A 15,631-nucleotide genomic window follows, 5' to 3' on the forward strand; every position below is an offset into this window, starting at 1 on the left:
CTTGAAGTAGTAATGTCACATCACTTGTACATTCTCACAGAAGTATTGTACACTTGAACATTCTCACTTTAGTATTGTACACTTTAAGTAGTAATGTCACATCCCTTGTACATTCTCACAGAAGTATTGTACCCTTGAAGTAGTAATGTCACATCCTCTGTACTTTATCACAGAAGTATTTTACACTTTCTGTAGTAATGTCACATCACTCGTACATTCTCACATTAGAATTGTACACTTGCAGTAATAATGTCACATCCCTCGTACATTCTCACTTTAGTATTGTACATTTGAAGTAGTAATGTCAGATCACTTGTACATTCTCACAGAAGTATTGTACACGTGCAGTAGTAATGTCCCATCCTCTGCACTTTATCACAGAAGTATTGTACACTTGCAGAAGTAATGTAATATCACTCGTACATTCTCACAGAAGTATTGTACACATGCAGTAGTAATGTCACATCCTCTGAACTTTATCACAGAAGTCTTGTACACTTGCAGTAGTAATGTCACATCCTCTGTACTTTATCACAGAAGTATTGTACACTTGCAGTAGTAATGTAATATCACTCGTACATTCTCACAGAAGTATTGTACCCTTGCAGTAATAAAGTCACATGATCTGTTCTTTCTCACAGAAGTACTGTACATTTGCGGTAGTAATGTCACATTACGTGCACATTCTCACATTAGTAGTGTACACTTGCAGTAGTAATGTCACATCATCTGTTCTTTCTCACAGAGGTATTGTACACTTGCAGTAGAAATGTCACATCTGTACAGTCTCACGGATTTACACTCGCAGACCTAATGTTACATCGTATGTATTCTCACAAAAGTATTGTACACGTGCAGTAGTGATATGGCAATAATACTGCATGTGTACAATACATTTATGAGAAAGTACGGATTATGTGGCATTACTACTGCATGTGTACAATACATTTATGAGAAAGTACGGATTATGTGGCATTACTACTGCATGTGTACAATACATTTATGAGAAAGTACGGATTATGTGGCATTACTACTGCATGTGTACAATACATTTATGAGAAAGTACGGATTATGTGGCATTACTACTGCATGTGTACAATACATTTATGAGAAAGTGCGGATTATGTGGCATTACTACTGCATGTGTACAATACATTTATGAGAAAGTGCGGATTATGTGGCATTACTACTGCATGTGTACAATACATTTATGAGAAAGTGCGGATGATGTGACATTACTACTGCATGTGTACAATACATTTATGAGAAAGTGCGGATGATGTGACATTACTACTGCATGTGTACAATACATTTATGAGAAAGTGCGGATGATGTGGCATTATCAGCACTTTCTCATAAATGTATTGTACACATGCAGTAGTAATGTCACATCATCCGCACTTTCTCATAAATGTATTGTACACATGCAGTAGTAATGTATCATCATCCCCACTTTCTCATAGAGGTATTGTACACATGTAGTAGTAATGTCACATCATCCCCACTTTCTCATAGAGGTATTGTACACATGCAGTAGTAATGTCATATCATCCGCACTTTCTCATAGATTTACTGTACACATGGAGTAGTAATGTCACATCATCCGTACTTTCTCATAAATGTATTGTACACGTGCAGTAGTAATGTCACATCATCCGTACTTTCTTATAGATTTCCTGTACACATGCAGTAGTAATGTAATATCATCCCCACTTTTTTTTTAGATTTCCTGTACACGTGCAGTAGTAATGCCACTTCATCCGTACTTTCTTATAGATTTCCTGTACACATGCAGTAGTAATGCCACTTCATCCGTACTTTCTTATAGATTTCCTGTACACATGCAGTAGTAATGCCACTTCATCCGTACTTTCTTATAGATTTCCTGTACACATGCAGTAGTAATGCCACTTCATCCGTACTGTACTTTCTTATAGATTTCCTGTACACATGCAGTAGTAATGCCACTTCATCCGTACTTTCTTATAGATTTCCTGTACACATGCAGTAGTAATGTCACATCTTCCCTACTTTCTCATAGAGGTATTGTACACATGCAGTAGTAATGCCACTTCATCCCCACTTTCTTATAGATTTCCTGTACACATGCAGTAGTAATGTCACATCATCCCTACTTTCTCATAGAGGTATTGTACACGTGCAGTAGTAATGCCACTTCATCCCCACTTTCTTATAGATTTACTGTACACATGCAGTAGTAATGTCACAGAATGTGTGGCGTATTTTCTGTGTTTTTTGTACAACTAAACTACATTATAGAAGATGAATTTGCAGGTTTCTTTTTTTTATTTAATGCATAAATGACAATAAAAGGAAAACATGAGGAATGTAATGAATCTCCTCCACTGGACGTGTTGTGTAACATCACCATGGAACAATTGGAATGAATGTCTTCACATTTGTTCATTGGTAATCCTTTAGTGTGACCCTAGGACAGGTTAATCACGGATACTTGGACTATTGCAGCACTGCACATTAATGGGGGTATCTTTGGAGGTCCTGCACATTAATGGGGGTATCTTTGGAGGTCCTGCACATTAATGGGGGTATCTTTGGAGGTCCTGCACATTAATGGGGGTATCTTTGGAGGTCCTGCACATTAATGGGGGTATCCATGGAGGTCCTGCATATTAATGGGGGTATCCATGGAGGTTCTGCACATTAATGGGGTATCCATGGAGGTCCTGCACATTAATGGGGGTATCCATGGAGGTCTTGCACATTAATGGGGGGTATCCATGGAGGTCCTGCACATTAATGGGGGTATGCATGGAGGTCCTGCACATTAATGGGGTATCCATGGAGGTCCTGCACATTAATGGGGGTATCCATGGAGGTCCTGCATATTAATGGGGGTATCTATGGAGGTCCTGCACATTAATGGGGGTATCTATGGAGGTCCTGCACATTAATGGGGGTATCCATGGAGGTCCTGCACATTAATGGGGGTATCCATGGAGGTCCTGCACATTAATGGGGGTATCCATGGAGGTCCTGCACATTAATGGGGGTATCCATGGAGGTCCTGCACATTAATGGGGGTTATCCATGGAGGTCCTGCACATTAATGGGGGTATGCATGGAGGTCCTGCACATTAATGGGGTATCCATGGAGGTCCTGCACATTAATGGGGGTATGCATGGAGGTCCTGCACATTAATGGGGGTATCCATGGAGGTCCTGCACATTAATGGGGGTATGCATGGAGGTCCTGCACATTAATGGGGTATCCATGGAGGTCCTGCACATTAAAGGGGGTATGCATGGAGGTCCTGCACATTAATGGGGGTATCTTTGGAGGTCCTGCACATTAATGGGGGTATCCATGGAGGTCTTGCACATTAATGGGGGTATCTATGGAGGTCCTGCACATTAATGGGGATATCTTTGGAGGTCCTGCACATTAATGGGGTATCCATGGAGGTCTTGCACATTAATGGGGGTATCTATGGAGGTCCTACACATTAATGGGGGTATCCATGGAGGTCTTGCACATTAATGGGGGTATCCAATGAGGTCCTGCATATTAATGGGGGTATCCATGGAGGTCCTGCACATTAATGGGGGTATCCAATGAGGTCCTGCATATTAATGGGGGTATCCATGGAGGTCCTGCACATTAATGGGGGTATCCAATGAGGTCCTGCATATTAATGGGGGTATCCATGGAGGTCCTGCATATTAATGGGGGTATCCATGGAGGTCCTGCATATTAATGGGGGTATGCATAGGGGTCCTGCACATAAATGGGGGTATCCATGGAGGTCCTGCATATTAATGGGGTATCCATGGAGGTCCTGCATATTAATGGGGGTATGCATAGGGGTCCTGCACATTAATGGGTGTATCCATGGAGGTCCTGCACATTAATGGCGTATCCATGGAGGTCCTGCATATTAATGGGGTATCCCTGGAGGTCTTGCATATTAATGGGGTATCCATGGAGGTCCTGCATATTAATAGGGTATCCAATGAGGTCCTGCATATTAATGGGGTATCCATGGAGGTCCTGCATATTAATGGGGTATCCCTGGAGGTCCTGCACATTAATGGGGTATCCATGGAGGTCCTACACATTAATGGGGTATCCCTGGAGGTCCTGCACATTAATGGGGTATCCCTGGAGGTCCTGCACATTAATGGGGTATCCATGGAGGTCCTGCATATTAATGGGGGTATCTTTGGAGGTCCTGCACATTAATGGGGTATCCATGGAGGTCCTGCACATTAATGGGGTATCCCTGGAGGTCCTGCATATTAATGGGGTATCCCTGGAGGTCCTGCATATTAACGGGGTATACAATGAGGTCCTGCATATTAATGGGGTATCCCTGGAGGTCCTGCACATTAATGGGGTATCCATGGAGGTCCTGCATATTAATGGGGTATCCCTGGAGGTCCTGCATATTAATGGGGTATCCCTGGAGGTCCTGCATATTAATGGGGTATCCCTGGAGGTCCTGCACATTAATGGGGTATCCATGGAGGTCCTGCATATTAATGGGGTATCCCTGGAGGTCCTGCATATTAATGGGGTATCCCTGGAGGTCCTGCATATTAATGGGGTATCCATGGAGGTCCTGCATATTAATGGGGTATCCATGGAGGTCCTGCATATTAATGGGGTATCCATGGAGGTCCTGCATATTAATGGGGTATCCCTGGAGGTCCTGCATATTAATGGGGTATCCCTGGAGGTCCTGCATATTAATGGGGTATCCCTAGAGGTCCTGCACATTAATGGGGTATCCATGGAGGTCCTGCATATTAATGGGGTATCCCTGGAGGTCCTGCATATTAATGGGGTATCCCTGGAGGTCCTGCATATTAATGGGGTATCCATGGAGGTCCTGCATATTAATGGGGTATCCATGGAGGTCCTGCATATTAATGGGGGTATCCATGGAGGTCCTGCATATTAATGGGGTATCCATGGAGGTCCTGCACATTAATGGGGTATCCATGGAGGTCCTGCATATTAATGGGGTATCCATGGAGGTCCTGCATATTAATGGGGTATCCATGGAGGTCCTGCATATTAATGGGGGTATCCATGGAGGTCCTGCATATTAATGGGGTATCCATGGAGGTCCTGCATATTAATGGGGTATCCCTGGAGGTCCTGCATATTAATGGGGTATCCCTGGAGGTCCTGCACATTAATGGGGTATCCATGGAGGTCCTGCACATTAATGGGGTATCCATGGAGGTCCTGCATATTAATGGGGTATCCCTGGAGGTCCTGCATATTAATGGGGTATCCCTGGAGGTCCTGCACATTAATGGGGTATCCCTGGAGGTATAGAAGAAGGTGGATCAGCAGTGGTGGCATGGTTCGGGTCCACCACAGGTGGAGACTGCTCGGTACATATCCTGTCTCCTGTGTACCGCCGCCGCCGCTTATTGTTGTGTCTGCGCCATATGAAAGCATTGCTGCTATGATCTCATTCTTTGGTCTCTCGGCGGATGGATTTGCAGCATGTGCGCCTGATTTGGCCCTTGTTTTCGCCCAGATATGACGCTTTTGTTTAAGTTGTGCTGGGGCTTCCTGTGTTTCCCGGTCCAACTCCTTTTGATCTCTGCTTGGAGGAAGCTTTCATTGTATGGGAATGTCTGGCTGTTCTGGGTCCTGTGCTTCTTCTCCCCGTAGCTGCCTTTGCCCTGTGAGGCAGTGGTATATGTGTGCTGCATAATCCCTATCATTAGATCAGTTTTTCCCAACCAGGGTGCCTCCCGCTGTTGCATAACTACAACTCCCAGCATGACCAGACAGCCGAAGGCTGTCTGGGCATGCTGGGAGTTGTAGTTCTGCAACAGCTGGAGGCACCCTGGTTGGAAAACACCTCATTAGACGGTGGAAAGGTTCTTTCCACAGTCTAATGCGGTGTTTTCAAACCAGGGTGCCTCCAGCTGTTGCAGAACTACAACTCCCAGCATGCACGTATTTTATCGCTTGAATTCAGCCGCACATCTTCCTAGGTCACTGCCTGTTCTCTTCTGTTGCACCTATATAACTGAATAGGAACATACAGAATTGTACATGGAGTGTATCTATTATTTTCAACATGTATGAAATATTCCATATACATTTATATGTTGTTTATAACTCACAATATTTTACCTATTTGACAGTTGACAACAAATCGGAAATATTGCTGATATATTACCATTAACGAAACTAAATAATAACAACATATAACTGATAGGTATATGTATCTTATTTATTTTATTTATTACTTATACAACTCCATGTATATATATATATATCAATCATGATTTATGTTATTTAGTTCAGGTGCATTTTATTTAACTGTTGCAATGCACTATATACATATATCTATTTTTAATTACAAATATATTAGCCCCCCCCCATAATGTAAATTAGTATCTATTTTTTATTACAAATATATTAGCCCCCCCATAATGTAAATTAGTATCTATTTTTTTTATCACAAATATATTAGCCCCATAATGTAAATTAGTATCTATTTATTATCACAAATATATTAGCGCCCTCATAATGTAAATTAGTATATATTTTTTTATCACATATATACAAGCCCCCCATAATGTAAATTAATATATATTTTTTATCACAAATATACAAGCCCCCCATAATGTAAATTAGTATCTATTTTTTATCACAAATATATAAGCCCCCCATAATGTAAATTAGTATATATGTTTTATCACAAATATATAAGCCCCCCATAATGTAAATTAATATATATTTTTTATCACAAATATACAAGCCCCCCATAATGTAAATTAGTATCTATTTTTTTATCACAAATATATAAGCCCCCCATAATGTAAATTAGTATATATGTTTTATCACAAATATATAAGCCCCCCATAATGTTAATTAGAATCTATTTTTTATCACAAATATATAAGCTCCCCCCCCCATAATGTAAATTAGTATCTATTTTTTATCACAAATATATAGGCCCCCCCATAATGTAAATTAGTATCTATTTTTTTTATCACAAATATATTAGCCCCCATAATGTAAATTAGTATCTAACTAACCATTAACATATATCAATGGCTTTTGCTTTTCATTGAAATCCCATATACATTTATATGCTACATCACATGACAGAGATTATACTAATTTATAAGAACCGTTATGATATTTATTACAAGAGTAGATATTGTATAATTAATGTTATATTGCTTATATAATTATGTTGCATGTAAAACAGAAATAAGAATGTATGCCCCCCCCTTATATAGATATTTCAGACAGAAATAAAATCAACACTTTCTCTTCTTGTATACCAAAATATTGATATGAATTATTTCAGTTATGTAATATACTATGAACAATTGAACCCCCTGTAGCAAAAGGGTTTATATAACGCTTAAAGGGTGTCACCTGGGGTAGTGTATGTCAATTTCATATTTACGTCAGACGTTATATTGTTCAGTGTCAGTAAATTTCACATTTTTTTGGATTAAAACTAAAATTAAATGAGAAAATAACGAGTTGCTCTAATATTATTCTACCTTTTGGCACATCACCACATAGCCAGGTAAAGGAGCCCATCGCCGAAACCTTGATCCACTCAGCGTATACCCCGTGTTCTCTGTATCCCTCCATATACAAGGCAGAAGGTACCGACCGCGGCTGTGAGGTTGCTGTGCGACATTTCTACGGCGTCGCTGCGCTGATTAGCAGTCCTGACATAAAGTCGCTTCTCTCCATTCCCTGGATCAATATCGGATCAGTCTGCTGTAGCCATGAGCCGGAGTCTGGTCACTGCATGGGGCTGACCTTTCACTAGTCTTTCCCTACAGGGCACCCAGCAGCTCATACTATCCACATACAGCACAACTTCAAGGAATGCATCTTGACACTAAGCCAAGTAGGAAAATTAATTTAAGAAGGTTTACAGTGAAGTAGATATAACCTGTGTGACCAGTCACGAGAGTCCTCCTCTATATGCCCCGCCACCATTCTATGGACATGGGGACAGCTGTGTTATCTGCCTTAAAGTTACAGAAGTCTCCTCATTTGGTAATAAAAAGAAAGAATATTATAAAGACATATTTCATATATAAATTCAGATCTGAATCACTATTTGGTCATGTTGGGAAAGCACAGCATGAGAAGTACCATGGCAATAAGGCAAGTATTTGCATACAGGGTTAAAATGAGCTGTTCAGTACAGTAAAACAGGTCAAATCTATGCTGCTACCTATTGATGATAACCATATTTCTACTCCAGTGTACTTTCCTAGTATTCCAGTACTCTGACGTTGTTAGTAGCAGTACCTAGGTACGGTCAGTGTGATGCATATACAAATAATGGAATATATTTACACACCCTATACTGTATACGTTTTGTTATTTCGAACAAACTCACTAGAATAATAAGTAAGCAAATGACATTCTTAGCGCTACTACACATACAAAATACATGTGTGTTCCATCCATCCCATGTGTGCAGATACCTGTCATATAGATGGTATAGTTTATTTAAAGGTACATGTCATATATAAATCATGGCCCTTCAGATCTTGTTGTTCTCCTGAAATATACATGACCCTACTGTGTGGAGCCTGGCGCTGCAGGTTACTGACCATTCCCAGAATGTTACAAAAATATGGAGGGGTTTCAATTATTCATAGGAAGATGAAGGGGATATGTGTTGGTGTCAGATATATAAGAAATAGTCCAATCGTTTGCGGCCATCATCGGAGTTGGGTGGATGGGTAGAAGACTTGGTGACTGCCCCAGAGCCGAATATCATTTATAGCAATGTGAATCATTTCTTACAGAATGCTTTCCAATAACAAGCCCCCCAAAAAACGGCACTGTATATATATATATATATGTATATATATATATATATATATATATATATATATATATATATATATATACATATATATATATATATGTATCTTTATAGATGCAAATAAAAAAATGTTGCAGTATCTTGTAATACCTTTTTTAAATAAAAAAATTATGTTAGTCCAATAAAAAAGGTTTTACAAGATACTGCAACACTTTTTGATTTGCATCACTGGACTAATACGGCTACTCAAATGTACTACATGTATATATATATATATATATATATATATATATATATAGTTTCTAAGGGCAATGGGAGTGATAGCAACATTCTTATAATTCTATTATTATTATTAGGGTGAAAAAGCTGTGAACTTTGAGAATGAATATACACACACAAACATATATTCCCAAACCTAAAATGACCATTATTCCATATACAAACCCCCAGGTACACACAAAAACACACGTTGTCATATGAGAGTACACTGTACACCAACATATTGTTATATCGCTATATACACTGGACAATAGATGACAGAACATCCACCATTCCCTAATTCGGAGAGAACATGTGTCATGTATAAGACTTAGTGCTGCTCCTAATTGCTGCTAAGACCTTCAGATGTGTGTAGTGTGTATTATCCGTGTGGGACTGTATCACAAACAAAAGATGTGGGAGGAAAGGAAAGCAGAGGTATCCTCCTCATCATCCTCATCATCCTCATCATCATCATCATCGTGGCATGATGCCCGTGCAGTAGCCGGTGGTGCTGGCAGTGAGGACTCGGTTGGCTCTATGTGCAGCACAGCAGCTCTCTCTCCTGTCACCGATCCCTCTATGATCAGCAATCTACATATATAAACGTGTGTAGCAGAGCCAGTAATCCGCCTAATTTCTATGTCAGGCTTTCAGTTCTCATCTGAGAGGACGACTCGGATTTAGAGGAGGCATGACAAATCACTGTCAGGTTCAAGGTCACGGCCAGTCTGGATCCCGCAGAATATCAAGTGCTGGAGGTGACCATGTGGTGAGCGCCACATTATGGGAGCCCCCGCACTGGTCACAGCCACTACATGGGGAAATAAAGAACTGCTGCTCCTGGCTAGTATGTACTAGAATGCAGGGATATCCTCACTCATGTGCCTGTAGAATGCCTGTCTGTCTGATCGGTGCAATCGCTGCCATCTAGGTCCATTGTCGTTCTGTAGGACGTGTAAAATCATTTGTATTTCACCACTCCTGCCCTTTATACACAAAGAGACTGGTAGCACATACCAATACCCATACATCCATACATCTAATCGGCCCTTCCTATGTTTCCTTATAGACATCTATCATTGTATGGGTTATTGCTATAGCTTGTAGTAGTCATGTGTATTGCTATGTTAGGCTTCCCTTATGTATAAAAAATTGTATTTTATTATGCTTTCCACAGTGGTTTTTGTTTTCACATTGTATTTCCACCTATTGTTAGGTCCGAATTAAATTTCTGCTTAAAACAAGCTATATATGGAGGTCATCTTCCCGATTATTTATATATAAACCAATATGTTCTGTTAGGTACTTGTTTTATTAGATTTTTATTTTTTAGTGTGTTCTTCAATATAACTAATGCATTTATACCTAATAAATGTAGAGACTCAGACATTCTATGATTCATTTTGTATTTTCTAAATAAAATGTATCCTCCCCTTGTTCCTCTGCGCCTGGACGCTAAAATGTCCACATAGAATTTCCTGCTTAGATCAGAAGTCAGACAATTGCTTTATGCAGTTTCAACACAATTTATTATAGGTCTTGTATGCATTAATCTCAGAACAGGGCACAGAAATGATGAAACCACTTTAAATAAAAAAAAAATCTGAAAACAATTTCCGCTCACAATTGTACATATTTATAGTTAAGAACCATTCTTTATAAATAGTGTTCCTCTGTAGCAAGTTAATAGCATAATTTAATTACAACTGGATAAATATGGCGGGGGCTATGTACAGGGAAGAAGAGATGCAGACGTGTTGTCCCCACCGTCCTTTATACAGTAAGCAAAGAAAGGAACTTGAAAAAAGTACAAACAACATCACGTGTAACATAGTGACATTCACAAGCCTGTGTCAGAGTGCTGCCTGTCAGGGTGCTGCCTGTCAGAGTGCTGCCTGCCTAGCTGAGCCGTAAGAAACAGAGTGAAGACTTTGGCACGGAGTTTTATTATTTCCCAGCCCAGTTGCATGGAAATTTACAATCAGGTTTCCTTTAGAAAAGGACACAATACCAAGAGCACAATACAAAAGAAAATAAAATAGAATAAAATCAACTCTTCCTTCACCTTAGGTTAATGGATGAGTCAAGAGAAAGTCCAGCACTTGTCCAGCAGCCGGATAAAACTTCTGTACAACAGTTTTAGAACGTCCTGTCCCCTCTGGAGGGGGAGTTAGTTATGTACATAAAGGGGAGTTCTACAGAGTAAAATCACTTGCTCTTTGGGGTAAATACTGGGGGAATAAATAGATTCTGTTAGCTTCTCTCTTCATGCTTTCTTTTTGTTTTTTAAAGAACTGTGCTGCATTTTATCCTAACTGTGCTTCTTCCTTTAGGAGTGTCCAGTCACAGCAGGCAACTAGCTGGTGGGTAGGGAGACCTACATAGTCTCTGGTGGCCTCCAGGCAAGGACTCCTACACATACCACTCGTTGAAGTTTGATGAGAGGGGTCCCCCAGCCCCCGTAGTTACACTGTGCACTCCAGACACCGATGCTGTGGCCGGGGACAAGTTGGTGCTTTGTGTCTCAGTGTTGGGGGACACCAGACCTGGGGGGGTGGAGGACTCATAGCCGGAGCTGGCGGCTGGTGACGACTCTGACCCTTGAGGAGTAGACTCGTGCACCTGAGAAGACAGAAGAGATGTCAGTTTTATCTTAAATGGAACATTACAATATTTGCTGTGGACAAGAGGAAGACCCCATTAGTATACATCCCCTTTAAGATCGCCTACATACCTGACCTAACACAGCTGCACAAGTAAATGAACAGATTCTACCTACTGGTTATACTAGACATTTGTGTGCAAGGCTCCATTCACAATTATTATTAATATCCAAGCCTTTACCTTCATGTGTTTCCTTAAGGAGCTGGGATGGGTGTAAGACTTGTCGCACATCTTGCACAAATATGGTTTGTCAGAGGTGTGTACATGCATGTGTTTCTTTCTGTCGCTACTGTTGGCAAATCTCCTGTCGCAGCCTTCAAATTCACACTGGAACGGCTTTTCTCCTGGAAAAAAATAAAATTAAAACAAAAATACATTAGAGATAAGGTTTGGGAATAAATGTTAAAATATTTTCTCATCTTGCACTTTGGGAGGATAGCGTCTAGATCTAGAAATACATTTCCTGAGGCTGCAATATAAAGGTAGAGACCCTCCCAGTGGTTGCAGTAGTTTGGAAATAGATGCTAATTGTGGATTCATTTGCTAACGACTCCGGAGGAGATTGTTCTGCTGAGGTTCCCAGGTGGGGTAAACAAGCAGCTTGTAAACGGGTAAAGACATTCAAATGCAGCCTCCCCCATCCCCCAATCTCTGCATATCCAAATGTTATTCTGTTTGGAGCAATTTAGAGGTGTGATCTCTCAAATATCCTCCATTTGGAGGGAATCCACTTAGCATTAAATTCCATTAGCACCTAAATTGTTTATAAGCGACATCTGCTCAGATAGAAGATTTTAATGTGACTTTCCGAGTACAGAAATGCCCCTCATGCTAAACCTTGCTAAATCTCGTCTGACACCTCCTATCATTCATCACACATCCCGATAATATTTTTTTTTTCCCCCAATCGCAAATATTTACAAACACTGGGAATAATATTTTGACACTCAACGACAACACAAAACTACAATACATTAAAAAGAAAAAAAATCAGTTTAATGAAAATAAAAATGTGTTTGTATTTGCCAGGTGTGATCAGTAAATACTACAAAACTACTACTACTAATAATACAAACAATACTGATATTTTCTCAGTTATTTTTTTTCAATTTCTATTTATATTGTGCAAATATGACCTGGATAAATGTATTCTAAATATAAGAAATTATAGATCTATTCGCAGATTAATATTTTTTTTTACAAGCGGCAATAATCGGATTCTTAGGGAATTATCTGCCAATATGATCGCATCACCGCGTATAACGGATCCTGGGTGCTCGCATCGGCTCCAACTTAATCGTTTTGTCTTTTCTGCTATATTCTACACCTACCGAGTCCACCTACCTGTATGAGTTCTTTTGTGGATTTTTAGGTTCTCGGAGCGGGCAAAGACCTTGCCACATCCAGGGAAGGGGCACGGGAAGGGCTTCTCTCCTGTGTGCACTCGGATGTGGTTGACCAGTTTGTATTTGGCTTTGAATGGTTTCCCCTCCCGGGCACATTCCTCCCAGAAGCAGATGTGGTTGCTCTGCTCGGGACCCCCGACATGCTCCACAGACACATGGGTGACCAGCTCGTGCATGGTGCTGAATGTCTTATTGCAGCTCTTCTTGGGGTTACTGAGCTGCTCGGGGTCTATCCACTTGCAGATGAGCTCCTGCTTGATGCACTGCTGCCTCATGTACCTGAAGAAGGCCCCCGGGTGGTGGTGGTGATGGTGGTGGTGGTGGGCTGCCATGTTCATTCCCATATTCATCGGCCCATACTGGTTGTGTAGCTGGGCAGCGGTGTAGGGGTCTCCTCTAGGGCTGGACACCTGCCGGTACTGCTCCGTCCTGCCGAACACCTCACCCGGCAGCCCGAGCCTCATCTGTCCGCCAAGGGCATTCTGGGAGGCTGCAGCATGCTGTTCATGGATGCCGGGGAAAAGCAGGTGGCTCTGCGGGTGCTCCCCATGCGAGAGCTGGTGATGATGGGGGTGGTGATGAAGGCTACCTGTCGGGGGGCCAAACAAGCCATGCTGCCCCCCTCCTGCAGCCGTAGCCCCCTCTGCAAAGCCGCGTCCTCGGAATAAGAAGTCCCGCGGGCTGTTAAATGCTGCGCCCGTGTAGGCTGCGTGTGGGGCAAGGGCAGAAGCGGGGTATCCAGCCTGGGAGGTGAAAGCCGAGCTCTGCCCAGGGGGGGACAAGTCGTGGGGTCCGCTTCCTCCTGCTCCCCCAGAAGAGCCCGATCCCCCCGCGCTGCCGCTACCGCCGCTTCCTCCGGAGCCACCGCTGGGGTTGAGCTTGAAGGCGCCCATGTGCGCGGGCTCCACAAAGCTGTTCTGTGCCAGGCTCAGCTCCCGTTCCTGCATCTCTGCAGCCGCCGCCGCCGCCGCTGCCACCGCAGCATGATGATGGTGATGGTGGTGATGGTGCCGCGCAAAGGTGCCCACACCCAGGGCCGGGAACTGAGGGCCAGCGTCCAGCAGCATGGCTCTTATTGGAAGCGCGTCCTGTGATCCTAGGGAGAGGTGAAGTAGTCACAAGTAACGGGCAGTAGTCAGTGAGTATTCCGAGTAGTCACTGCACCTCCCGCATCATGAGAGTCCTCCTCCAGACTGAGCTCTCTGCACTGTGCTCATCCCCTGCACCAGCTCTTCCTCCTCCTCTTTCCTGGGCTCCGCTCTCAGCGCCTCGCAGTCGGGGAAGTGGGCTCAGAATCCCCCCAGATGAAGGCTCGGGCGGCAGATGCTACTCTCTCTCGTCTTCTTCTTTCTTTAAGTTGCAGCTCAGGGTGGAGGGAGGAGGGGGAGTGAGGGGAGGAGGAATCTGGGAAGGGGGAGGTGGTGGAGCACAACACAAACAAGAGACAAGTGAACTCAGATCGGCACATGACCGGCGGACGGTGCGGGGTTCATTGGAGCCTTCTCGTCCTCCTTCCCGGCCGGGGCTTTTGTTGGGGCTGCCCGTCCGGTGGGTGGACGCGGTCAGTGCGGGCGGCTTTAGGGTTTGTTTTCGGTGCACTTTCCCCGTCACCCTCCTCTCCCGTGCGCTACTCTCTGACTGGCCCGCTGTGTCCGTCCCCTTTAACAGCTGCCCGGCCGGGCTCTGTCAGCTAGCCCATTGGCTGGAGGGGCTGGAGACATGTTTGGAGCACTCCCCAGATATCCTGCCAATCAGGGGGACGGCGCTCCAGCACCGCGATCTATCGGGGTGACTCCGTGCCCCTCTCTACGAGCTGACGTGTAGTCCGGCACCGTGGCTGCATTTATGGCTATGACCTCTTTGTCTGGGGATTAGAAGGTGAAAGCTCAGGAAATGGGAAGGGACTTCTATCTACCCCAAAATCTTATTAGGAGGCTCTTCAGTGTCATATCAGCATATGAATTCATCCTAGTATTAGTATCTACGTGCTCAGTATATATATATGCATGCTGTTACTGACAGCGCCATTATTTCACACAATAAATATTGTCAGTTCTCTGCCCTTTTATTATACTTCTATGTGGACTATGTTATGCTCCCAATAATTGGATTCACACCAGAATAGATATCCATGAACCTGCTTAATATCACCAATCCAGATCACACAACACAGGTGTGATATACAATCCTATATATTGGATATCATTCCTACTATAAACACATATACACGTCAAACCTATCATATATATATATTATTCCTAGCTAATCTACATTGTCTATAGCAGTGGTCTCCAACCTGCAGACCTCCAGATGTTGCAAAACTACAACTCCCAGTATGCCCGGACAGCCTTTGGCTATCTAGATCTATTCAGTATTGCATCTACTTATGGTATATATGCAGTATCAATATATATATATATATATATATATATATATATATATATCTGTACATGAATATTCATATCAAGTACA

At 42.5% G+C, this 15,631-nt stretch overlaps 2 protein-coding genes across 2 annotated transcripts in view; both read right to left on the reverse strand.

The window, feature by feature from the left end:
* PCCA (propionyl-CoA carboxylase subunit alpha) overlaps positions 1-7,560 on the reverse strand; it is a 1,119,575-nt gene extending 1,112,015 nt beyond the window's left edge. The window contains exon 1 of the mRNA XM_056555680.1: positions 7,534-7,560. Coding sequence (XP_056411655.1) covers positions 7,534-7,545 — 12 coding nt within the window. The 5' untranslated portion in view covers positions 7,546-7,560. The remainder of the gene's footprint in view (positions 1-7,533) is intronic.
* A 3,035-nt stretch (positions 7,561-10,595) lies between these two features.
* Positions 10,596-14,982, reverse strand: ZIC2 (Zic family member 2). Its single transcript, XM_056555688.1, has 3 exons — positions 13,098-14,982; positions 11,934-12,097; positions 10,596-11,711 (listed from the first exon to the last, which is right to left on the reverse strand). The coding sequence occupies exons 1-3, from the start codon at positions 14,224-14,226 to the stop codon at positions 11,502-11,504; spliced, it is 1,503 nt and encodes a 500-aa protein (XP_056411663.1). The 5' UTR covers positions 14,227-14,982; the 3' UTR covers positions 10,596-11,501.
* Between the last annotated feature and the right edge of the window lie 649 nt (positions 14,983-15,631).

This window comes from Hyla sarda, chromosome 2 (assembly GCF_029499605.1).
Source record: "Hyla sarda isolate aHylSar1 chromosome 2, aHylSar1.hap1, whole genome shotgun sequence".
NCBI classification, from domain to species: domain Eukaryota; kingdom Metazoa; phylum Chordata; class Amphibia; order Anura; family Hylidae; genus Hyla; species Hyla sarda.

What these genes read in the sequence shown, in the direction of transcription:
- ZIC2 (XM_056555688.1), bottom strand. Translation starts at nt 14,226, where the DNA reads ATGCTGCTGGACGCTGGCCCTCAGTTCCCGGCCCTGGGTGTGGGCACC. An exon ending in CCACAAAAGAACTCATACAG is followed by an intron (nt 12,098 to 13,097) that starts GTAGGTGGACTC and finishes ATTTTTTTCCAG; the next exon opens with GAGAAAAGCCGTTCCAGTGT. An exon ending in CCTTAAGGAAACACATGAAG is followed by an intron (nt 11,712 to 11,933) that starts GTAAAGGCTTGG and finishes CTGTCTTCTCAG; the next exon opens with GTGCACGAGTCTACTCCTCA.